This window comes from Crotalus tigris, unplaced genomic scaffold (assembly GCF_016545835.1).
Source record: "Crotalus tigris isolate CLP2741 ecotype Arizona unplaced genomic scaffold, ASM1654583v1 scf7180000017576.4783729, whole genome shotgun sequence".
Taxonomy (NCBI): domain Eukaryota; kingdom Metazoa; phylum Chordata; class Lepidosauria; order Squamata; family Viperidae; genus Crotalus; species Crotalus tigris.
The window spans coordinates 4,273,574-4,291,353 of record NW_024096487.1 but is presented as its reverse complement, the minus strand read 5'-3'; the positions used below and the strand labels follow the sequence as shown (position 1 = coordinate 4,291,353).

The 17,780-nt window shown below is 39.9% G+C and overlaps 1 protein-coding gene across 37 annotated transcripts in view; it reads right to left on the bottom strand.

Annotated features, from left to right (window-relative positions):
• Nucleotides 1-8,721: 8,721 nt before the first annotated feature.
• LOC120315382 (putative glycine-rich cell wall structural protein 1) overlaps nt 8,722-17,780 on the bottom strand; it is a 52,326-nt gene continuing 43,267 nt past the window's right edge. For 31 of the 37 annotated variants that reach the window (XM_039359824.1, XM_039359746.1, XM_039359966.1 and 28 more), the window contains one exon: nt 15,526-17,169. In XM_039359824.1, the coding sequence (XP_039215758.1) occupies nt 17,005-17,169 (165 nt within the window). In that variant the 3' untranslated portion in view covers nt 15,526-17,004. Of the gene's footprint in view, nt 8,976-9,901; nt 9,927-15,316; nt 15,335-15,525; nt 17,170-17,780 lie in introns of those variants that run through there. The other 6 variants (XM_039359975.1, XM_039359958.1, XM_039359921.1 and 3 more) reach the window with 2 other exon arrangements.

The following is a 17,780-nucleotide window of genomic DNA, read 5'->3' as shown; positions in this document are numbered from 1 at the left end:
TGTAGGACTTGGGTTTGCTAGTCTAAAGAAAGAAAAAACAGGGTCGACATGATAGCAATATTCCAGTATTTGAGGGGCTGCCATGAAGAAGAGGGCGTCAAACTATTCTCCAAAGCACCAGAGGGCAGGACAAGAAACAATGGTTGGAAACTGAACAAAGAGAGAAGCAACTTGGAATTAAGGAGAAATTTCCTAAGAGTGAGGACAATTAACCAGAGGAACAGTTTGCCTTCAGAAATCATGGGTGCTCCATCACTGGAGGACTTTAAGAAGAGATTAGACAGTCACTTGTCTGAAATGGTATAGGGTCTCCTGCTTGAGCAGGGGGCTGGGCTAGAAGATCTCCATGGTCCCTTCCGGCTATATTCTATTCAAACTATTAGCTGTTTGCAAGTTCCTTGATTGGGATATTGTTTACTTCTTGATTGTTAGTCTGATATTAATCCAGGTGTTAATCTATGCTCATCTGGGTGTTGATTACTACTGATGAGATGTTTTGGTCTTTCGATTCCCCTTTTGGCTTGTTGATTGTCTCTTTTGCACAGTATGTTAGGTCTGGATTATGTCTATGTGTCTATTGGTGACTAATTTCTTAGTGCCAAGCTTCTAGGAATTGTCTAGCATATTTGGACTTGGCTTGGTCTAGGATGATCAGGAGATAACTAGGGTGTGGATGAATGTGTATCTGACCAAGTCTCACTTATCCTCACTATGAAGGTCACCAGTGTTTCTCAACCCTAGCAGCTTTCAGATGTATAACACACCTGAAATTTGCCAACTGGTTGAGAAACACCAGTTTATACATTTTGTTGGTAAGGAGAGTGGAATCCAACCTACACCAGCACAGAAATGGGATACCTTTCATTTAGGTTTTAGTTATATTCTATGGCAGTATTTAGGACCACAGTTTGCAATAATATCAGCATCAAAATTGTTCTTCATACATTTACATCACACAAGTGATGGTTGTTCAATTAAGATTTATTTATTTTTATTTTCAAAAAGCGTTTCCCACACCAAGGACAGCAAACCATTAAAATCAGGCCCCGTATTGTATCTACCACCACCATCACCTTCAAGCACTGAATAGGCTGGGTCATTGGATGTCCTTGAGCAGAACAATCTTGTTCATTTTGCAGAAATGGAGAATGCTGTTGGATCTTTTCAGCATATTCAGATATATCAGTATTTTCAGTATTTTTTGTAATTTCGGTCATTTCTGTAATTTTCATCATTTCCGTCATTTCCATCATTTTGTCATTTCCATCATTTTCCATTATTCCAGTTTCGGCCTCACTTTTATGTTTCAGGACAAAATGAAATGAGAAAAGGGGAAATAATTTCTAAATGAAACTTCTGAAAAGATCATTGCTGGAGTGATTACAGGAATAGAGCTGTACTGTGATCACCAAGATTCCCAAAAGGTTTGCAAGAACCCTTTTGAGATTAACAATTATGATTTAACCAGCATAATGGATTCTTAATACATTGCATCTGTTAATTAATAAGCACTTGAAATTTTATTTCCATGAAATCACATTTGCATAATTAAGGAATGAATCTTCTCCTTTTCTTCCTTGCTTCATCTCAATAAATCCCAAAACTCTCAATCCATACATCAGAAAATATGAGTTGCAACTCATGAACATTTAAATAAAATGTCTAGTTTCAGAGCTGTAGCTGGAATGTTTCTTTGGGCTTCCTAGTACATCCCTGAAGGTACCAGTCAGTCAATTTATCATTTGGAATTTTAGAAATGATATCTTTGTTTCAACCTCTCAAACAACCAATTTTTCCCTGTGGAGGACTTACCTGTCTTCTTGAACCCTGCTTGCCCTGGGAAAAAAGCACACACCTGTAAGTTCTTTGTTGCTTTTCATTCCTTGTAAATAAAAAGCACATTATCTTGCTGTTTGGAAAAGGGTCATGTTGTGTCCAGAGCCTGCAAATGCAGGCTCGGGACATTGCAAGGTTCCCGGGCAATTGCAAAAGCTGCCCAGGACCAGACTGAGTGGCGCCGGCCTAATGCACATGCGCAAGGTACAAAAAATGCCTATAGATGTTGCCATTTTGTCCGGGGATTTGGGATGTATAAAAGGAGGCCTGTGTGCCTTTGCTCGTTGTTGGAGTTTTGACTAAATGCACAATAAAGAGCGTCTTCTTCATTCGCCATCGCATCAGAAATGCGTCTTCTTCATTCGCCATCGCTCCCAGGACTTAACAGGTCACACAAAAGCTTGGGGGAGGGTTGGGGTGGGTTGGGAGGGTTTGGGGAAGGGAACTTTTTTGTAAAAATTTAAAAATTTTCAATAAAAAAAGAGCTTGCTTTGCAGAATATGGTCAAGCAGGTAAGTAATACTTTCAGCAGTTGCATTTTCACGATGTGCTAGCTTTAGCTAGCAAACATTCACTTTGGTTTGATTCTGTGTAGGTTAGTGAGCTGCCCACATCTAGCCCATTTAGTTAATAGTGTATCTTATTCATTCAGTATACTGTGTAAACACAGAAAACGAGTTCCTTCATAAGACAAGGCAGACAAGATAAATTTTCCTGTGTTTGGCAATTGCTGCCTTAAAAATCTGGCTGATCTAATTATTATATCCAGTGTTTATTTTTAAAGTCTACCCAGTCTTCTTACAAGGTTGATGGGGTAGCTTGCAGAATATGAGCTCACCACAGAGCAGGTGAGAATCGGCAGCATAGATGGAACTGTAACTCTCATCAGCCTTTTCTGTGTGGGAAGCTATTAGGGACCATCAAGAATCCCTCCCTCAGGACAGATAAAAGAGCAGAAAAACCCATCAACCAGGGACCAGGTTAGTTGCAGGCAGAGAATCAGTGGACAAGCCCACAGGAAGTTGCAAGTCCAAAGACAGTCAGCAGAGAAGTGGCTGCTACTGGGGAGGAAGTGAGCAGGTGCACAGGGTTGTGGATTGTGAGAGAGATATGGGGTTGAGCGAAAGGGGCTATGTGAAAAGGGAAGGGTGTGGAGTCCTTGCAAGAGAGACTTCATGAGTTAGAGAGGGTGCAAGGTGAATTGGGAATGTTTGGAGGGTGAATCAGTGGTGGGATTCAAATATGTGAAGAACCGGTTCTCTGTGTGGATGCCACTTCTGGAGGTCCGTTCTGTTGCCTGGGCAACAAAAAAATTAGCTACCGGTTCTGCCAAAGTGGTGCGAAATGGCTGAATCCCACCATTGGGGTGAACCAAAGATGCTTTTTCTCCATGAAACTAATCATCAGCATAGATTAGTGCTATGTCAATGATTTCTAACTTGTGTAATGTAATTTGGCCCTGCATGCTGTGTTTACGCTCTTGGGACTCTGGCGATGTTATTGGTATTGAGGGAAGGAAAATAAAAGGGGTGCTGCTTCATATGACGGAAGAATATGAAAGAAAGGAAAGACAGAGGATTTTTTTTTTTTTAAAAAGTTACTTATGTTCATTCCATGACCGTCACCCCCATTTATTCCCTGAAAAGGAAACAAAAGATAGTGTCCTGAAAATCTCCTTCACTAGACACTCCCAATTACACCAATATCATCTTATCCATCTTCTTCTACTCCAAGTAAGTTAGAAAATGAAAGTATTGTCATGGTACAGATTTCTTTCCCCATTAAGATCTCCTTTAAGTGATTTCCCGTGCAGCTGTTGCCAGGGGGAATTTTCACTCCAGCTCGGCTGAGTATGGAAGAAAGGAATCGCAGAAACAACGTAACTTACCATCATTCCACAATGGCTAGAGTCATTCATGCCCTTAAATGGAAAAAGAAAGAAAAAGTTCCACTCTGATAGGATAACCTCCTTGACTTCTCAAACCACACCATCAGTAACATACAGGTATAGTATAGGTGGTACCTTGCTCAATAGTAGTAACTATGAGAGGGACCTTGGAGTCCTAGCGGACAATCACTTAAATATAAGCCAGCCGTGTGCTGCAGCTGCCAAAAAAGCCAACACAGTGCTCGGCTGCATTAACAGAGGGATAGAATCAAGATCACATGAAGTATTAATCCCACTTTACGATGCCTTGGTAAGGCCACACTTGGAATACTGCATCCACTTTTGGTCACCATGATGTAAAAAAGATGCTGAGACTCTAGAAAGAGTACAGAGAAGAGCAACAAAGATGATTAGGGGACTGGAGGCTAAAGCATATAAGGAAAGGCTGCTGGAATTGTGTGTATCCAGTTTAATGAAGAGAAGGACGAGGGGGGACATGATAGCAGTGTTCCAATATCTCAGGGGCTGCCACAAAGAAGAGGGAGTCAAGCTATTTTCCGAAACGCCTGAAGGCAGGACAAGAAGCAACGGATGGAAACTAATCAAGGAGAGAAGCAACCTAGAACTAAGGAGAAACTTCCTGACAGAACAATTAATCAGTGGAACAACCTGCCTCCAGAAGTTGTGGGTGCTCCAACACTGGAGGCTTTTAAAAAGAGGTTGGACAACCAGTTGTCTGAAATGGTATAGGATTTTCTGCCTGAGCAGTGGGTTGGACTAGATGACCTCCAAGATCCCTTTCAACTACTACTACTATTACTACTACTACTACTACTACTACTACTACTACTACTACTATTATCTTTTGTATCATATGAGAATTTCTTCATTCTTCAGATAAAAATATGTTTGTAATACAACATGGAGTGAGAGAAACTAAAAGACCTACCATGTATTGCACCAGCCTGGGGCAGTGCAATCCCATTTAAGACCAGGCATGGGAATTCCGCATGGATCAAAGAACACCAGCCCAGCGCCATTCTGTCCTGTTGGGCTTCAATTCAGCCCCTTGCTCCCCATTCAACCTTTAATAGTCTGCAGGCGCTCTGAGAAAGAGGTCACATCATCACTTAACTCACCATGGACTGAGAATGAGATCTACGCATTAGGAGAATCACATGGGTGCAATCCTATCCAGAGCCCCAGTCACTTTCCTTTTCCAAGTGGCAACTAGGAGCCTGCCAGCTCTATGCAGATTTACAGTTATAATCCCCCATTTCTTCTGAAACCTGTCTGGGTCCGTTAGTTGCTGAGGGGTGCCTGAACTACTAGATCCTGCCTCCCTGTGAAGGGATACAACTTTAGAAAATCTCATAGCCACCAAGGCATGGTTTGACCATGACCACTTTGGCTAAAATTAATCCTACTTCCAATATAGGTATGACCCTATTGTTACTTAGAGATTTTTTATGATCATCGTAACTTTAAAAAGCCCTAGATAATTCATTTACTGAGCTTTTTTATGGAAAGTCTATGTTCATTAGTTTTTGGTAATGCTAGAACTGTCCTCAAACGATGAATATAATGCAAAACAAATTTAAGCAAGATGTCACACCCCCATAGTTATATTCTTCTGAAAGGGTTCACTCCAACCTCCTATTTATCATCCATTGTGATTGTGACATTTTGTAAGCTTTAGCCATATTGGAGGCATTGCCCTCAACAGCCTTTTTTGGACATTTAATGGCACCCTTATTAGCTTTCCAATTAAGTCAATGGTTCTCAACCTTTTTAATGCCGAGACCCCCACCGGTGTAAGTCGAGGATTACTCAACCAGTCGTAAGTCGAGGACTACTCAACTGGTGCAGCACTGTTTGCAGAATGGGACTTTTGGCGGGCTCAGCAGGGCGGAGACAGCCTGGACAATTCCTATTGGCTTTTGAAAGCCAATAGAATTAGACTCTATTCAAGAGAGTCTATTCTATTGGTTTTCAAAAGCCAATAGAATAAAAGGGAGTAGCACAGCTAAGGAAAAGGGGGAAAAATGGTGGACTGCGTTGTTTGGCGACCCCCGTGAAATGGTCGTTCGACCCCAAATGGGGTCCCGACCCACAGGTTGAGAACCACTGAATTAAGTGATAGTGGCTTGATAGAAACTTTAAGCTATAGGCTACTCTGCTCTGCCCCTCCCCGTGGACTCTTAGTTGATCTTGAAAACATTTTTGAACAGGGAGCGTTATTTCCACTTACCTTTACTTATTTTGGACAAGGTCTCAAACATATCTTCCCAAGTCACCAAGTTTTGTGCTATCAACTATACAAAATGCCACATTATTAAGTCTGGTTACTAATTTACTTAAAAGTAAAGATTTATCCCGTCCCATTCTAGAGGGCAGTGCTCCTCTCCATTTCCTAGCCGAGGGAGTGAGTGTTGTCTGAAGACACTTCCATGGTCATGGAGCCAGCATGACCATATGCCAAGGTGCCCAGAACGCTGTAGTACCTGTTTATCTACTCTCGTGTGCATGCTTTTGAGCTGCTAGATTGGCAAGAGCTGGCAGCAGATCTCGAACCCAGCCTCTCAGTTTTCCAGCTGACAAACTCAGGGTCTTTAACCTCTGAGTCATTGTGCCCTGCACTAATTTACTTAGCATTTCTTATCATATTATTTTATTCTGTATTATTTTATTATATCTGTTTTTAAATATTTTGACCCTATTTGTTTTCTTCTTTTATACATAGAAATATGGGAAATATCTACTGTTAGATTTATTTTTTGTATCTGGCCTTATGACAATAATAAACTGATTTGATTTTATTCCCCTCTCAATCTATTTATTTATTGTCCAATTTATATGGCTCCCATCTCACCAAACTAGCCACCCTGGTGGTGTACAACAAAGCTAAAACAGTCAACACATATCTAAACCCATTATCATTATTAATTGTTAAAAACAGAGAATACAATAAATACACTATACAAGCAAAGCAAGAACTAAGCATTAGCAGATGAAGGGATGCCAATAATTCTTAACTAATTCAATTATCAGGTGGATGCTGCCACCATTTCATTCTTTCCTGCAATCCTTCTAACTATGTGGTAAAATGTATTTATAGACAAATTATCAAATCTCACTTACCCATTCCCTATGAGGATCACTTTGTCTACACCAATGTTTCTCAAACATGGTAGCTTTCAGATAGGAAACACTCCTGAATTTGCCAAACTGGTTTTGTAGGTGACTGCAGTGAAATCCTTCCCAAACCAGCACAGAAATGACTTTTCATGTAACTTCAATTACATTCTGTGGCAGGACCACAATTTGCAACAATATCAGCATCAAAATTGTTCTTCATGCTTGCACATCAAACCAAGTGATGCTTGTGCAATTAAGATTTATTTATTTTTATTTTCACAAAGCTTTTCCCACATCAAGAACAGCAAACCAGTAAAATCAAGCCCTATATTGTATCTACTGCCACCGTGACCATCGAGTGCTGAATAAGCTGGATCATGGGTCGGCAACCTGCGGCTCCAGAGCCGCATGTGGCTCTTTGATCCTTCTCCTGTGGCTCCAGCCTCCTCCGCCACTTGCAGAGAGACAGAGACAGAGAGAGGCACTTGTGCTTCCCTCCCCCCCCTCTCTCTTTCTGTCTCTGTGTGTGTGTATAAAAAAGAGAATGGCCTCACACTGTTCTTGGACAAGCTGACAAGCTTATTGGGTGGGGCTTCTGCCTTTGCTGTGTTTGTGCAGGAAGCAGGAAGCAGCAGAAAGAAAGCAACTCTCTCTCTCTCTCTCTCTCTCTCTCTCTCTCTCTCACACACACACACACACACACACACACACACACACACACACATATATACTGAGTGGGGGAAGAGGACTGGCAGACCAACGACAGGAGAGAGCCAGCCCAATAAGAATGTGTGTCAGCTTGTCTGAGAACAGCGTGAAGCCAGCTTGCCAGGTGAACAGAACGGAGAGAGGGGGAGAGGGGGGAGAGAGAAAAGAGAGAGAGAGAGAGAGAGAAGGAGAGAGAGGGAGAGGGAAAGAGAGGGAGAGAGAGAGAGAGAGAGGGAGGGAGGGAGAGAGAGAGAAAGAGGGAGAAAGAAAAAGTGGGAGGGAGGGAGAGAAAGAGGGAGAGAGAAGGGAGAGAGGGAGAGGGAGAGGGAGAGAAAGAGCCAGAGAGGGAGTGAAAGAGAGAGAGGAGGGGAGAGAGGGGAGAGAGAGAGAGAGAGAGAGAGAGAGAGAGTCCCCTCTTTCCAGTGTACATGCATGCACGAACATGTTTTGCAGTTCCCACTGTTTTCTTTTCTGTGGGAAATGGGTCCAAGTGGCTCTTTGAGTGTTTAAGGTTGCTGACCCCTGAGCTGGGTCATTGGATGTCCTTGAGCAGAAGAGTCTTGTTCATTTTGCAGAAATGGAGAATGCTGTTGGATCTTCCAGCATATTTAGATATTTTCAATATTTCCACATTTTCAGTGTAAATTTCTGTGAGTTTTGTAAAGACAATTGCCGGAGTGATTATAGGAGGAGAGCTGTGCTGTGGTCACCAAGATAGGCAAAACGTCAGAACTTTTGAGACTAAGAAGTATGATTCAAGCAGCACAATGCATTCTTAATGCATTGCATCTGTTAATTAATAAGCACTTGTAATTCTCCTTCCAAGGAATCCCATTTTCATAAGTAATCTAATAACTAATCTTCTCCTTTTCTTCCTTTCTTTATTCTCAATGACTCTCACAACTCTCAAGCCATTCCATACATCAGATGATGGGAGTTACAGCTCATGAACATTTAAATAAAATGTCTATGTCTAATTTCAGAATATTTTGGGGGGCTCCCTTGTACCTCCCTGGAGATACTAATCAATGTTTTTAAGATGTAGCATCTAACGTCTAGTTACAGTATATTCTATGGCAATACTTAGGACCACAATCTGCAACAACATTGGCATCAAAACTGCTGTTCATATACGCAAATCAAAAAAGTGATGTTTGTGCAATTGAGATTTATTTGTTTTGATTTTACAAGTTTTTCCTACAACAAGGACAGCAAACTATTCTGCTACAGGACACAAATTAAATTCATGCCACATACTGTATCTACTGCTACCATCACCACCAAGCGCTGAGTAAGCTGGATCATTGGATGTCCTTGTTCATTTTGGAGCTACGAAGAATGTTGTTGGACTTTTCCAGGATATTCAGATGTTTCCATCAATTCCGTTATTCCAGTTTTGGCCTCTCTTTTGTTTCAGGTTGAAAGGAAGTGAGAGAAAGGGAAATAATTACTAAATGAAACTTTTGAAAAGATAATTGCTGGAGTGATTATAGGAATAGAGCTGTGTTGTGGTCACCAAGCTACACAAAAAAAATCTGCCTGAACCACTTGAAACTAACAATTCTGATTGAATCAGCACAGATTCTTAATGCATTGCATCTGTTAATTAATAAGTATTTGTACTTCTCCTTCCAAGGAATCCCATTTGCATCAGAAAAGAACTAAGCTTCCTCTTTTCTTCCTTACTTCATCTCAATGAATTTCACAACTCTCAAGCCATTCCATACATCAGATGATGGGAGTTACAGCTCATGAACATTCAAATAAAATATCTATGTCTGGTTTCAGAAGCTGTTCCTGGAATGTTTCTTTGGGTTCTCTTGTATCTCCCTGGAGGTACTAGTCAATGTTTTTAAGATGTGTTTTTCACTTTAAAATGTGTGGACTTCAAGTCCCAGAATTCCCCAGTCATCATGCTGGCTGGGAAACTCTGGGAATTGAAGTCCACACATCTTAAGTTGCCAAGTTTGAAAAACACTGCAGTAAGATCGAATTTGGTCTCCAAAAAAGACTTCCTGGAGTGCGCAGGTGATAGACATGGAGAAGAAATTATGTATATTGTTACACATAAATAAGAAATTATGTATATTGTGTGAGGATGTCATGACATACATGACATCATAATCCCTTTATTGCTCTCCCCATGGACAGTCATGCACCCACTTTGGAGAACATGCATGTCCCAAAAGCTCATGTTGGCTCAGAATGATACCTTCTAATGGAGAAGAAAAGGGAGGAAAGAGGGAGAAATTATTGTTTGGAACCTTAGAAATGATACCATTTGTCAACCCCTTAAACAATATTTGCACTTTTTTTCTGTGGAGGACTTACCTATTTTTTTCAAATTCTATTTGTCCTGGGAGAAAAAACACACACATGTAAATTCTTTATTACTTTTCCTTTCTTGTAAATAATAAGCATATTGTCTCGCTGTTTGGCTGAGAGTCACACAAAGGCCAGCTTCACATAACTTAATCACATCAATGATAATTCCAGCAGCTGCATATTCATCATGTAGTGCCCTTAGCTACCAAATATTCACCTTGGTTAAGTTCTCTGTAGCTTAGTTTGCTGCCCAAATCTAGTTAACATATGGCTCAATATACTGTGTAAATGCATAAAATTCTATACATTAAGTACGGAAGACATGATGTGGGTAGAATGAATGTGTGCACAAACAAATATTTAAGACAAGACAGAGAAAATAAATAAAAAAACACCAGACGTCAGCGTGCCCTATTTTCTTACTGTAAAGTGACAGAAGATGTATGGAACCAATGACGTCATATCTATGTCCAATATGTTTTTAATTTTGTATTATTAATTAAAAAAATTAAAATAATAAAAAAATGAAATTACTTCCTTACTGACACAATTCACCACCACAAAGAAACATCATCCTTCCTCGTGTCATCTGTCACATTCCCCACGTGCACATCCATGGTCAATATCTAAATTCCACCTTCTGCTGCTCAGTCCCCAGGAGGAATTTTCAACCCAATGTGGCACTAAATCTATTTGTAAGGGGTTTGTTTATTTGTTTGTTTGTTTCATATGTTTGCTGTCCCTCTTGCTTCAAAGCAAGTCTGGGCAGCTGACAACATCAAAGAAGCAATTAAATCATAAAGGCTAAATATTTATAAAAACAATAAAAATGGAATTACAACCAAAAAGTAAAGCTACAATTAAAAGATTACATTACAAAAAAGATTTTGAGACTTTAGAAAAAAGGCAGAGAAGAGACTAAAACATATGAAGAATGGCTGCAGGACTTGGGTTTGGCTAGTCTAAACAAAAGGAGAAACAAGGATGACACGATAGCAGTGTTTCAGTATTTCAGGGGCTGCCACAAAGAAGAGGGCGTCAAACTATTCTCCAAAGCACCAGAGGGCAGAACAAGAAACAATGGTTGGAAACTGACCAAAGAGAAAGCAACCTAGTACTAAGAAGAAACTTCCTAACAGTGAGGACAATCAACCAGTGGAACAGCTTGCCTTCAGAAATCATGGGCATTCCATCACTGGAGGTTTTTAAGAAAAGACTAGACAGTCACTTGTCTAAAATGGTGTAGGGTCTCCTGCTAGGGAAGGGAGCTTGACTAGAAGACTTTGAAGATCCCTTCCAGCTCTATTCTATTCTGTACCTTGTCCACCTCCATCTTCCTTCTACTCTGAATGAGAATGAATGCTTTTGGATGCTTTTGAAACTATGTGGTTGTGGTTCATGTTTTTCGCACGTTTGTGAACCTGGGCCTCTGCTGTTTATTCAAGTAAAATGAATTCCTTTATTGTCCCAATATAGAATGTGTTCTTTCACACAACATGCAGTAATAGGGACCAAAAAGATGCATATATATTAAATCTTTTGAGAGATTTTTTTTTCTTTCCCTTTTCAATATCGTTCCATATTTTCACAACCACAATATGTTTCGTGACTCACTTTTTATCGCAGTCTTTAAGCAAAGCCTCCCTCATTGACTTTGCTTTTTGTAGGCTGGCCGGGCACATTACAAGTCAGGTTCACACGACCGCGGGACACTGCAGCCATGATAAATGTGAGACAGTTGCCAAGCACCTAAATCCCAGTCACAGTGCAACTATCATAAATTTGAGGATAGGTCCTAGGTCATGTTGTTCAGCATTGTCGTAACCTGGACCCATGCTGTGCAGGGTTTTATAGGTAATAACCAACTCCTTGCATTGCAACAGGAAGCAAACCAGCAGCCAGTGAAGTCCCAGATATTGAAGCTCCATGCACCCAAAGCCATTTGGTCATGCCAAGGTTCAGCCAAATCCAGTTGTTCCCCCCATCCAGGACCCCACAGCCTTCAGACACAGTGAGAGGGCAGTGGAAGCATTACTTGGATCACCAGAGGTGGAGATATAAAGTTGAATATAATCAGTGTACTGTTGACCCATCAACACTCAACCCATGGTGGCAAATGACCTTCCCCAGCAGTTTTATGTAGATGTTAAAAAAGAGTGGAGAGAGTACTGAGCTCTGTGGCATGCCACAAAAGAACATTTGTGTGCTGGACCTCTCACTCCCTATCAGCAATGATTTGGATCAGCCTTGGAGAAAGGAGCCAAGCCAGTGCAATACTGTGCTGCCCAGCCCCAAACCCTGAGGCTGGCCCAAAAGGATACCTAGGTTGATGTTATTAAAGGCTGACGAGAGGTTAAGGAGAACAACGATGGTTGCACCAACCCAATCCTGCTCTCACCATAGATCTGCTTTTTCTTTTCCTGAGCCTGAATCTTTTTTTTAATTATTATTGAAAATTTTTAAAATTTTACGAAAAAGTTCCCTTCCCCAAACCCTCCCAACCCACCCCAACCCTCCCCCAACATTCCCAGAGCTGAATACAGGCTTAATTAAAATTTAAAAGAAAAAGTTTTAAACACAAATAAACCATATACAAATTTGATTACGATAATTAAACAAATTATAAAATACTTTAACACCCACATTTAGAAAGCAAAAAGAGAAAAAGAAAAGAAAAAGGAGGAAAAAAAGAAAAAATCTTAAACTTTAAATATAAATTATTCAAAAACTAAATAATATTTTTATATCATATTTATATTGTATAAAATGTATCCATCTTTTCCATACCAAGAGGTACTTCTCTTGCGATTGATCTTTCAAAAAAGCCAAAATCTTTGCCATTTCCGCTAAGTAGGAAATTTTAAGAAACCATTCTTGCAAAGTAGTCAAAGATTCCTTCTTCCAACATTGCCCTACTAACAACCTAGCCGCTGTAATTAAATTTAACATTAATATAGTTTCTTTACTGTCACAATCGGAAACAATACCCAGCAAAAACAATTGTGGAGTAAATTTTATCCTTTTTTAAAAAATTCTTTGAATATTCCACCATATCTTAATCCAAAAAGCTTTTATATTTTTACATGACCACCAAATATGATAATAAGTAGCATCCAAGCAACCACATCTCCAACATTTAGGCTGCAAGTTTGAATACATGCGAGACATTTTTTGTGGATCAAGGTGCCATCTATAAAACATTTTATAAAAGTTTTCCCGTAGATTTTGAGCTTGTGTGAATTTAACATTCCTCACCCAAATAGTCTCCCAAGTATCTAATGGAACCGATTCATCAAAGTTTTGTGCCCATTTAACCATACAATCTTTAACTAGTTCTGCTTCAGAATCCAATTGCACTAACACCCCATAAATTCTTTTAATATGGGTTCGTCTTTGATCTTTTATTTGTTTTAACAAATTCTCATCCTCTCTGAGCAAACCCACATTGCAACCTATCTTCCACCTTTCCAATAGTTGTCTATACTGAAACCATGAATAAATAATATTTTCTTGTATTAAGTCTTCCATAGATTTTAGTTGCCAATTTTTGCCATCCCATCTAAGTAATTGTGTATAAGAAATACTGTCCATCTTAACTCCTCTTCTTATCCCTTCTATCGCATGCCATGGGATAGCCAATAATGGAATTCTAGAATCACTTCTATAATATTTTTTCCAAACCCGAAGTAAAGAAGTTCTTAAAATGTGAGACTTAAAAACCCTATCAACCTTTTTATTAAAAGTTAAATAGGCATGCCATCCAAAAAGTAAATCCCATCCCTCCAGGAGGAGTACATCTACATTTGTTAAGTTAACCCAATCACTAATTAATGTTAACACCACAGCATCATAATACAATTTCAGGTTCGGTACCTTGAGTCCACCTCTCTCACGAATATCTTGTATAATTTTAAGTTTTACTCTTGATTTTTTCCCTGCCCAAATAAATTTATTGATACCTTTCTGCCATTCATTTAAGTTAGCCTCATTCTTTAAGATAGGTATCATTTAAAATAAAAAAAGAAGCTTTGGCAAAACATTCATTTTAATCGCTGCAATTCTCCCCAATAGGAATAATTGCAGCTTCTTCCAATTTTCCAAATCCTTTTGTATTTTAACCCACAGCCTTTCATAATTATTTTTGTACAATTTTGCATTGGAAGCAGATAAAATAACCCCCAGATATTTTACTTTATTAACAACCTCAAAATCTGTCAGCCTAACTAGGGTCTCCTTATCCAAATTGGTCATGTTTTTAGGCAATATTTTAGTCTTATTATTATTAATTTTAAAACCCGAAACTTGTCCATACTGATGTATCAATTGTAACAACTCCATTACAGAATAAGTTGGTTGGGATAAAGTAACAACCAAATCATCTGCAAAAGCCCTTAATTTATATTCTTTTTTATTAACTTCTATTCCTTTTATTTGCTGTGATTCCCGAATTTTAATCAGCAAAATTTCCAAAGTTAAAACAAACAGCAATGGTAACAGTGGACAGCCCTGTCTAGTCCCCTTCTCAATTGAAAATACCTCTGATAAACCTCCATTGACTATAAGTTGTGCCGTTTGTTTTTGATAAATAACATGAAGAGCTTGTAAAATTTTTTCTCCAAAATTCATTTCCTCAATTAATCTTAACATAAATTGCCAATTTAACTGATCAAAACCTTTTTCAGTGTCTAAAAATATCAATCCTGCAGAAACTTGGTTGTTTTTATCCAAATATTCTATTAAATTAATAATTTGTCTAACATTATTCTTCATATACCTTCCAGTTATAAAACCCGTTTGATCCATATGTATTAATTGATTCAACACCCTCATAAGTCTATTAGCTAAAATTCCTGAGCCTGAATCTTGACTGGAAGGGATCTAGATAATCTCCAAGATCTTCTGGAGATGCCAATCAACAGCTCTTTTATCACCTTCCTTAGAAAGGGAAGATGGAAAACTGGATGGAAATTATCCAGGCAGGTGGGATCAAGTGATGTTTTTTCTAAGAAGGGATCAAACCAGGGGCTCCTGAAAAGGCTCCAGAAATGTCCCCTCCTGCACTAAAGAATTTATCTCTGCTTCAATCCACCTGGCAGCCATCATCCTGGGGGCTTTCACAACCAGGCGGGTCAATGATCTAATTGACAGGTGGATGCACTAATAGGATCACTTCATTGGGTCCAACAGGATTAAACTGTTCCCAGACAACTGGGCAAGATCTTCCCCCAGGCATCTCACACGGACCTGTACAATGCTTGGGTTTCCAACTGGGAACAAATACTAGCAATGTTGTCCCTCAGGTAGGAGTATGCTCTGGGTACTTTAGATATACTTTTGGTGTAGGTGGGAAAAGATAAAAGGGGTGCTTGTTCAGATGGAAGAGCATTCAGAATAGCACAAAATTTAAAAAAGGCCACTTACCAGTCTACCTTCATCATCCTAAAAAGGAAACAAAAGATAACTATTGTTGTAAAATTCATGACTTCTCCAACCACACCATCACTACCATCTTTAGTGTAACATGTATGAATTCTTTCATTGTCCAGATATAGAATGCGGTCTTTCACATACCGTGCAGTAATAGGGACCAAAAAGATGCATATATATTAAATATTTTAGAGATTTTTTTCTTTCCCTTTTCAATATCGTTCCATATTCTCACAACCACAATATGTTTCATGACTCACTTTTTTATCGCAATCATGACGCAAAGCTTCCCCCATTGACTTTGCTTGTTGTATGCTGGCTGGGCACATTGCAAGTAAGGATCACACAACCGCGGGACACTGCAGCCATGATAAATGTGAGCCAGATGTCAAGCACCTAAATCCTAGTCACAGTTCAACTATCATAACTTTGAGGATAGGTCATAGGACTCCTTATTCAGCATTGTCGTAACCTGGGCCCATGCCATGCAGGGTTTTAAAGGTAACAACCAACTCCTAGCATTGCAACAGGAAGCAAACCAGAAGCCAGTGAAGTCCCACATATTGAAGCTCCATGCACCCAAAGCCATTTGGTCATGCCAAGGTTCAGCCAAAACCAGTTGTTCCCCCCTCCAGGACCCCCACAGCCTCCAGGCACAGTGAGAGGGCAGCGCAAGCATCACTTGGATCCCCAGGGGTGGAGATATAAAGTTGAATATAATCACCATACTGATGACCCATCAAAACTCAACCCAAGATTGCAAATGACCTCCCCCAGCAGCTTTATATAGACCAGCGGTTCTCTACCTGTGGGTCGCGACCCCTTTGGGCATCTAAGAAAGGGCTTTTCCTCCCCCCACTGCTTCCCCCATGGCATCGCCTTCCTCCCCCACTTCTTCACAGCTCACTTGCTTGTTGAAAAAAAAAAACTGCTTGGTGACGGCAACTGTTATTAAAGGCTGACGAGAGGTTAAGGAGAACAAGGATGGTTGCACTGTCCCAATCCTGCTCTCACCATAGATCTGCTATTTCTTCTCCTGTTTCTTTTCCTGCATTTGTCTGTTTTGGCAGTTCATATTTGGCAATTTTACATAGTCACTTACATCGTCCCTCTCTCCTATTCTTCCTCCACCTCCATCTCCTTCTACTCTCCAAGTAAGTTAGCAAATTACAGAGTGATTGCTGTATAAACAAACAATTGCCTCTGAACATCACTATCCATCGAGATTTCTTGTGCAGCTATGAGAAGCAAAGTGGTCTTTGAAATGTCAGAGAAGAATCTCATCTCAGAAGAAGACCCAAAATGGACCAGGCGATCCTGAGTCCTCATGAATGTCTTCATATAGACCGCAAGCTAGGGGAATAGTGGGGTTCCCTTGGGAAACAAAGAAGAAATTAGGAATCGGCATATCCAAAAGAGATATTCAGAGGGCAAATGGCAAGATGTGAAAAAAGAGGTGCAGGGATTTGTTACCCCAAGAAGTTTGGAAGTTTCACTCCCTCCCTATGATCCTCTAATGAATTGGGCAAGAATAACTCTCAGCTTTTTTCTCATGCTTCCAGTTTCCTGAGATTAAAATGTGTTTTTCCAACAGCCATCTCTGCCTAGCTTCCCCATGCTCATATCCATAGCTCTCTACAAACTTTATCCTTTCAACATTCCTTACAATAGTCAAATTCCTGCTAGAATTCCTGCAATATCAGATGTTTCATGGGACTGGCTCTCAAGAGGTGGCTGTGGTTATGTACACAAAGAATAACATTGCAAATATCATGAAAATAAGAAGCATTAAATGTATATTGATTCACCCCTAATAAATCCAACATTCCACCACCAGATTGGCCATTCTGCAAAAAAGGAGGAAAAAAAATCATCCAGGATTATGGATGGTTTTGAAACTATGTTGTTGTGGTTAAGGTTTTTGGCATGTTTGTGAACCTGGGCCTCTGTTGTTTGTTCAAGTAAAATGGAGCCCTTCTGGAAGGTAACTGTGGTTCAAAACAGAATAGCAGAAGCAGAAATGGAAACATGTGCTTAGGTCCATGTGTCATCAATCCTATTCAACCTGCATTGAGGACTACCTATCATAGGAAAGCAAAGGGGTCCTGAAATCTACAGGAGATGTTGTAAGATTGCATAGGGTATGATGCATGAAAATGAGGTTCAACCCTGCACTTCGGGGAGATAAGGGGCATCAACACCTCCTGAAGGTGCAAAAACAATGTTGCCCATACTATCGTATAATCACCTAAATGGTGAAATTACTTCCTTACTGACACAATTCACCACCACAAAAAAACATCATCCTCTCTCGTGTCATCTGTCACATTACCCACGTGCACATCTATGGTCAATATCTGAATTCCACCTTTTGCTGCTCAGTCCCCAGGAGGAATTTTCAACCCAATGTGGCGCTAAATCTATTTGTAAGGGGTTTGCTTGTTTGTTTATTTGTTTG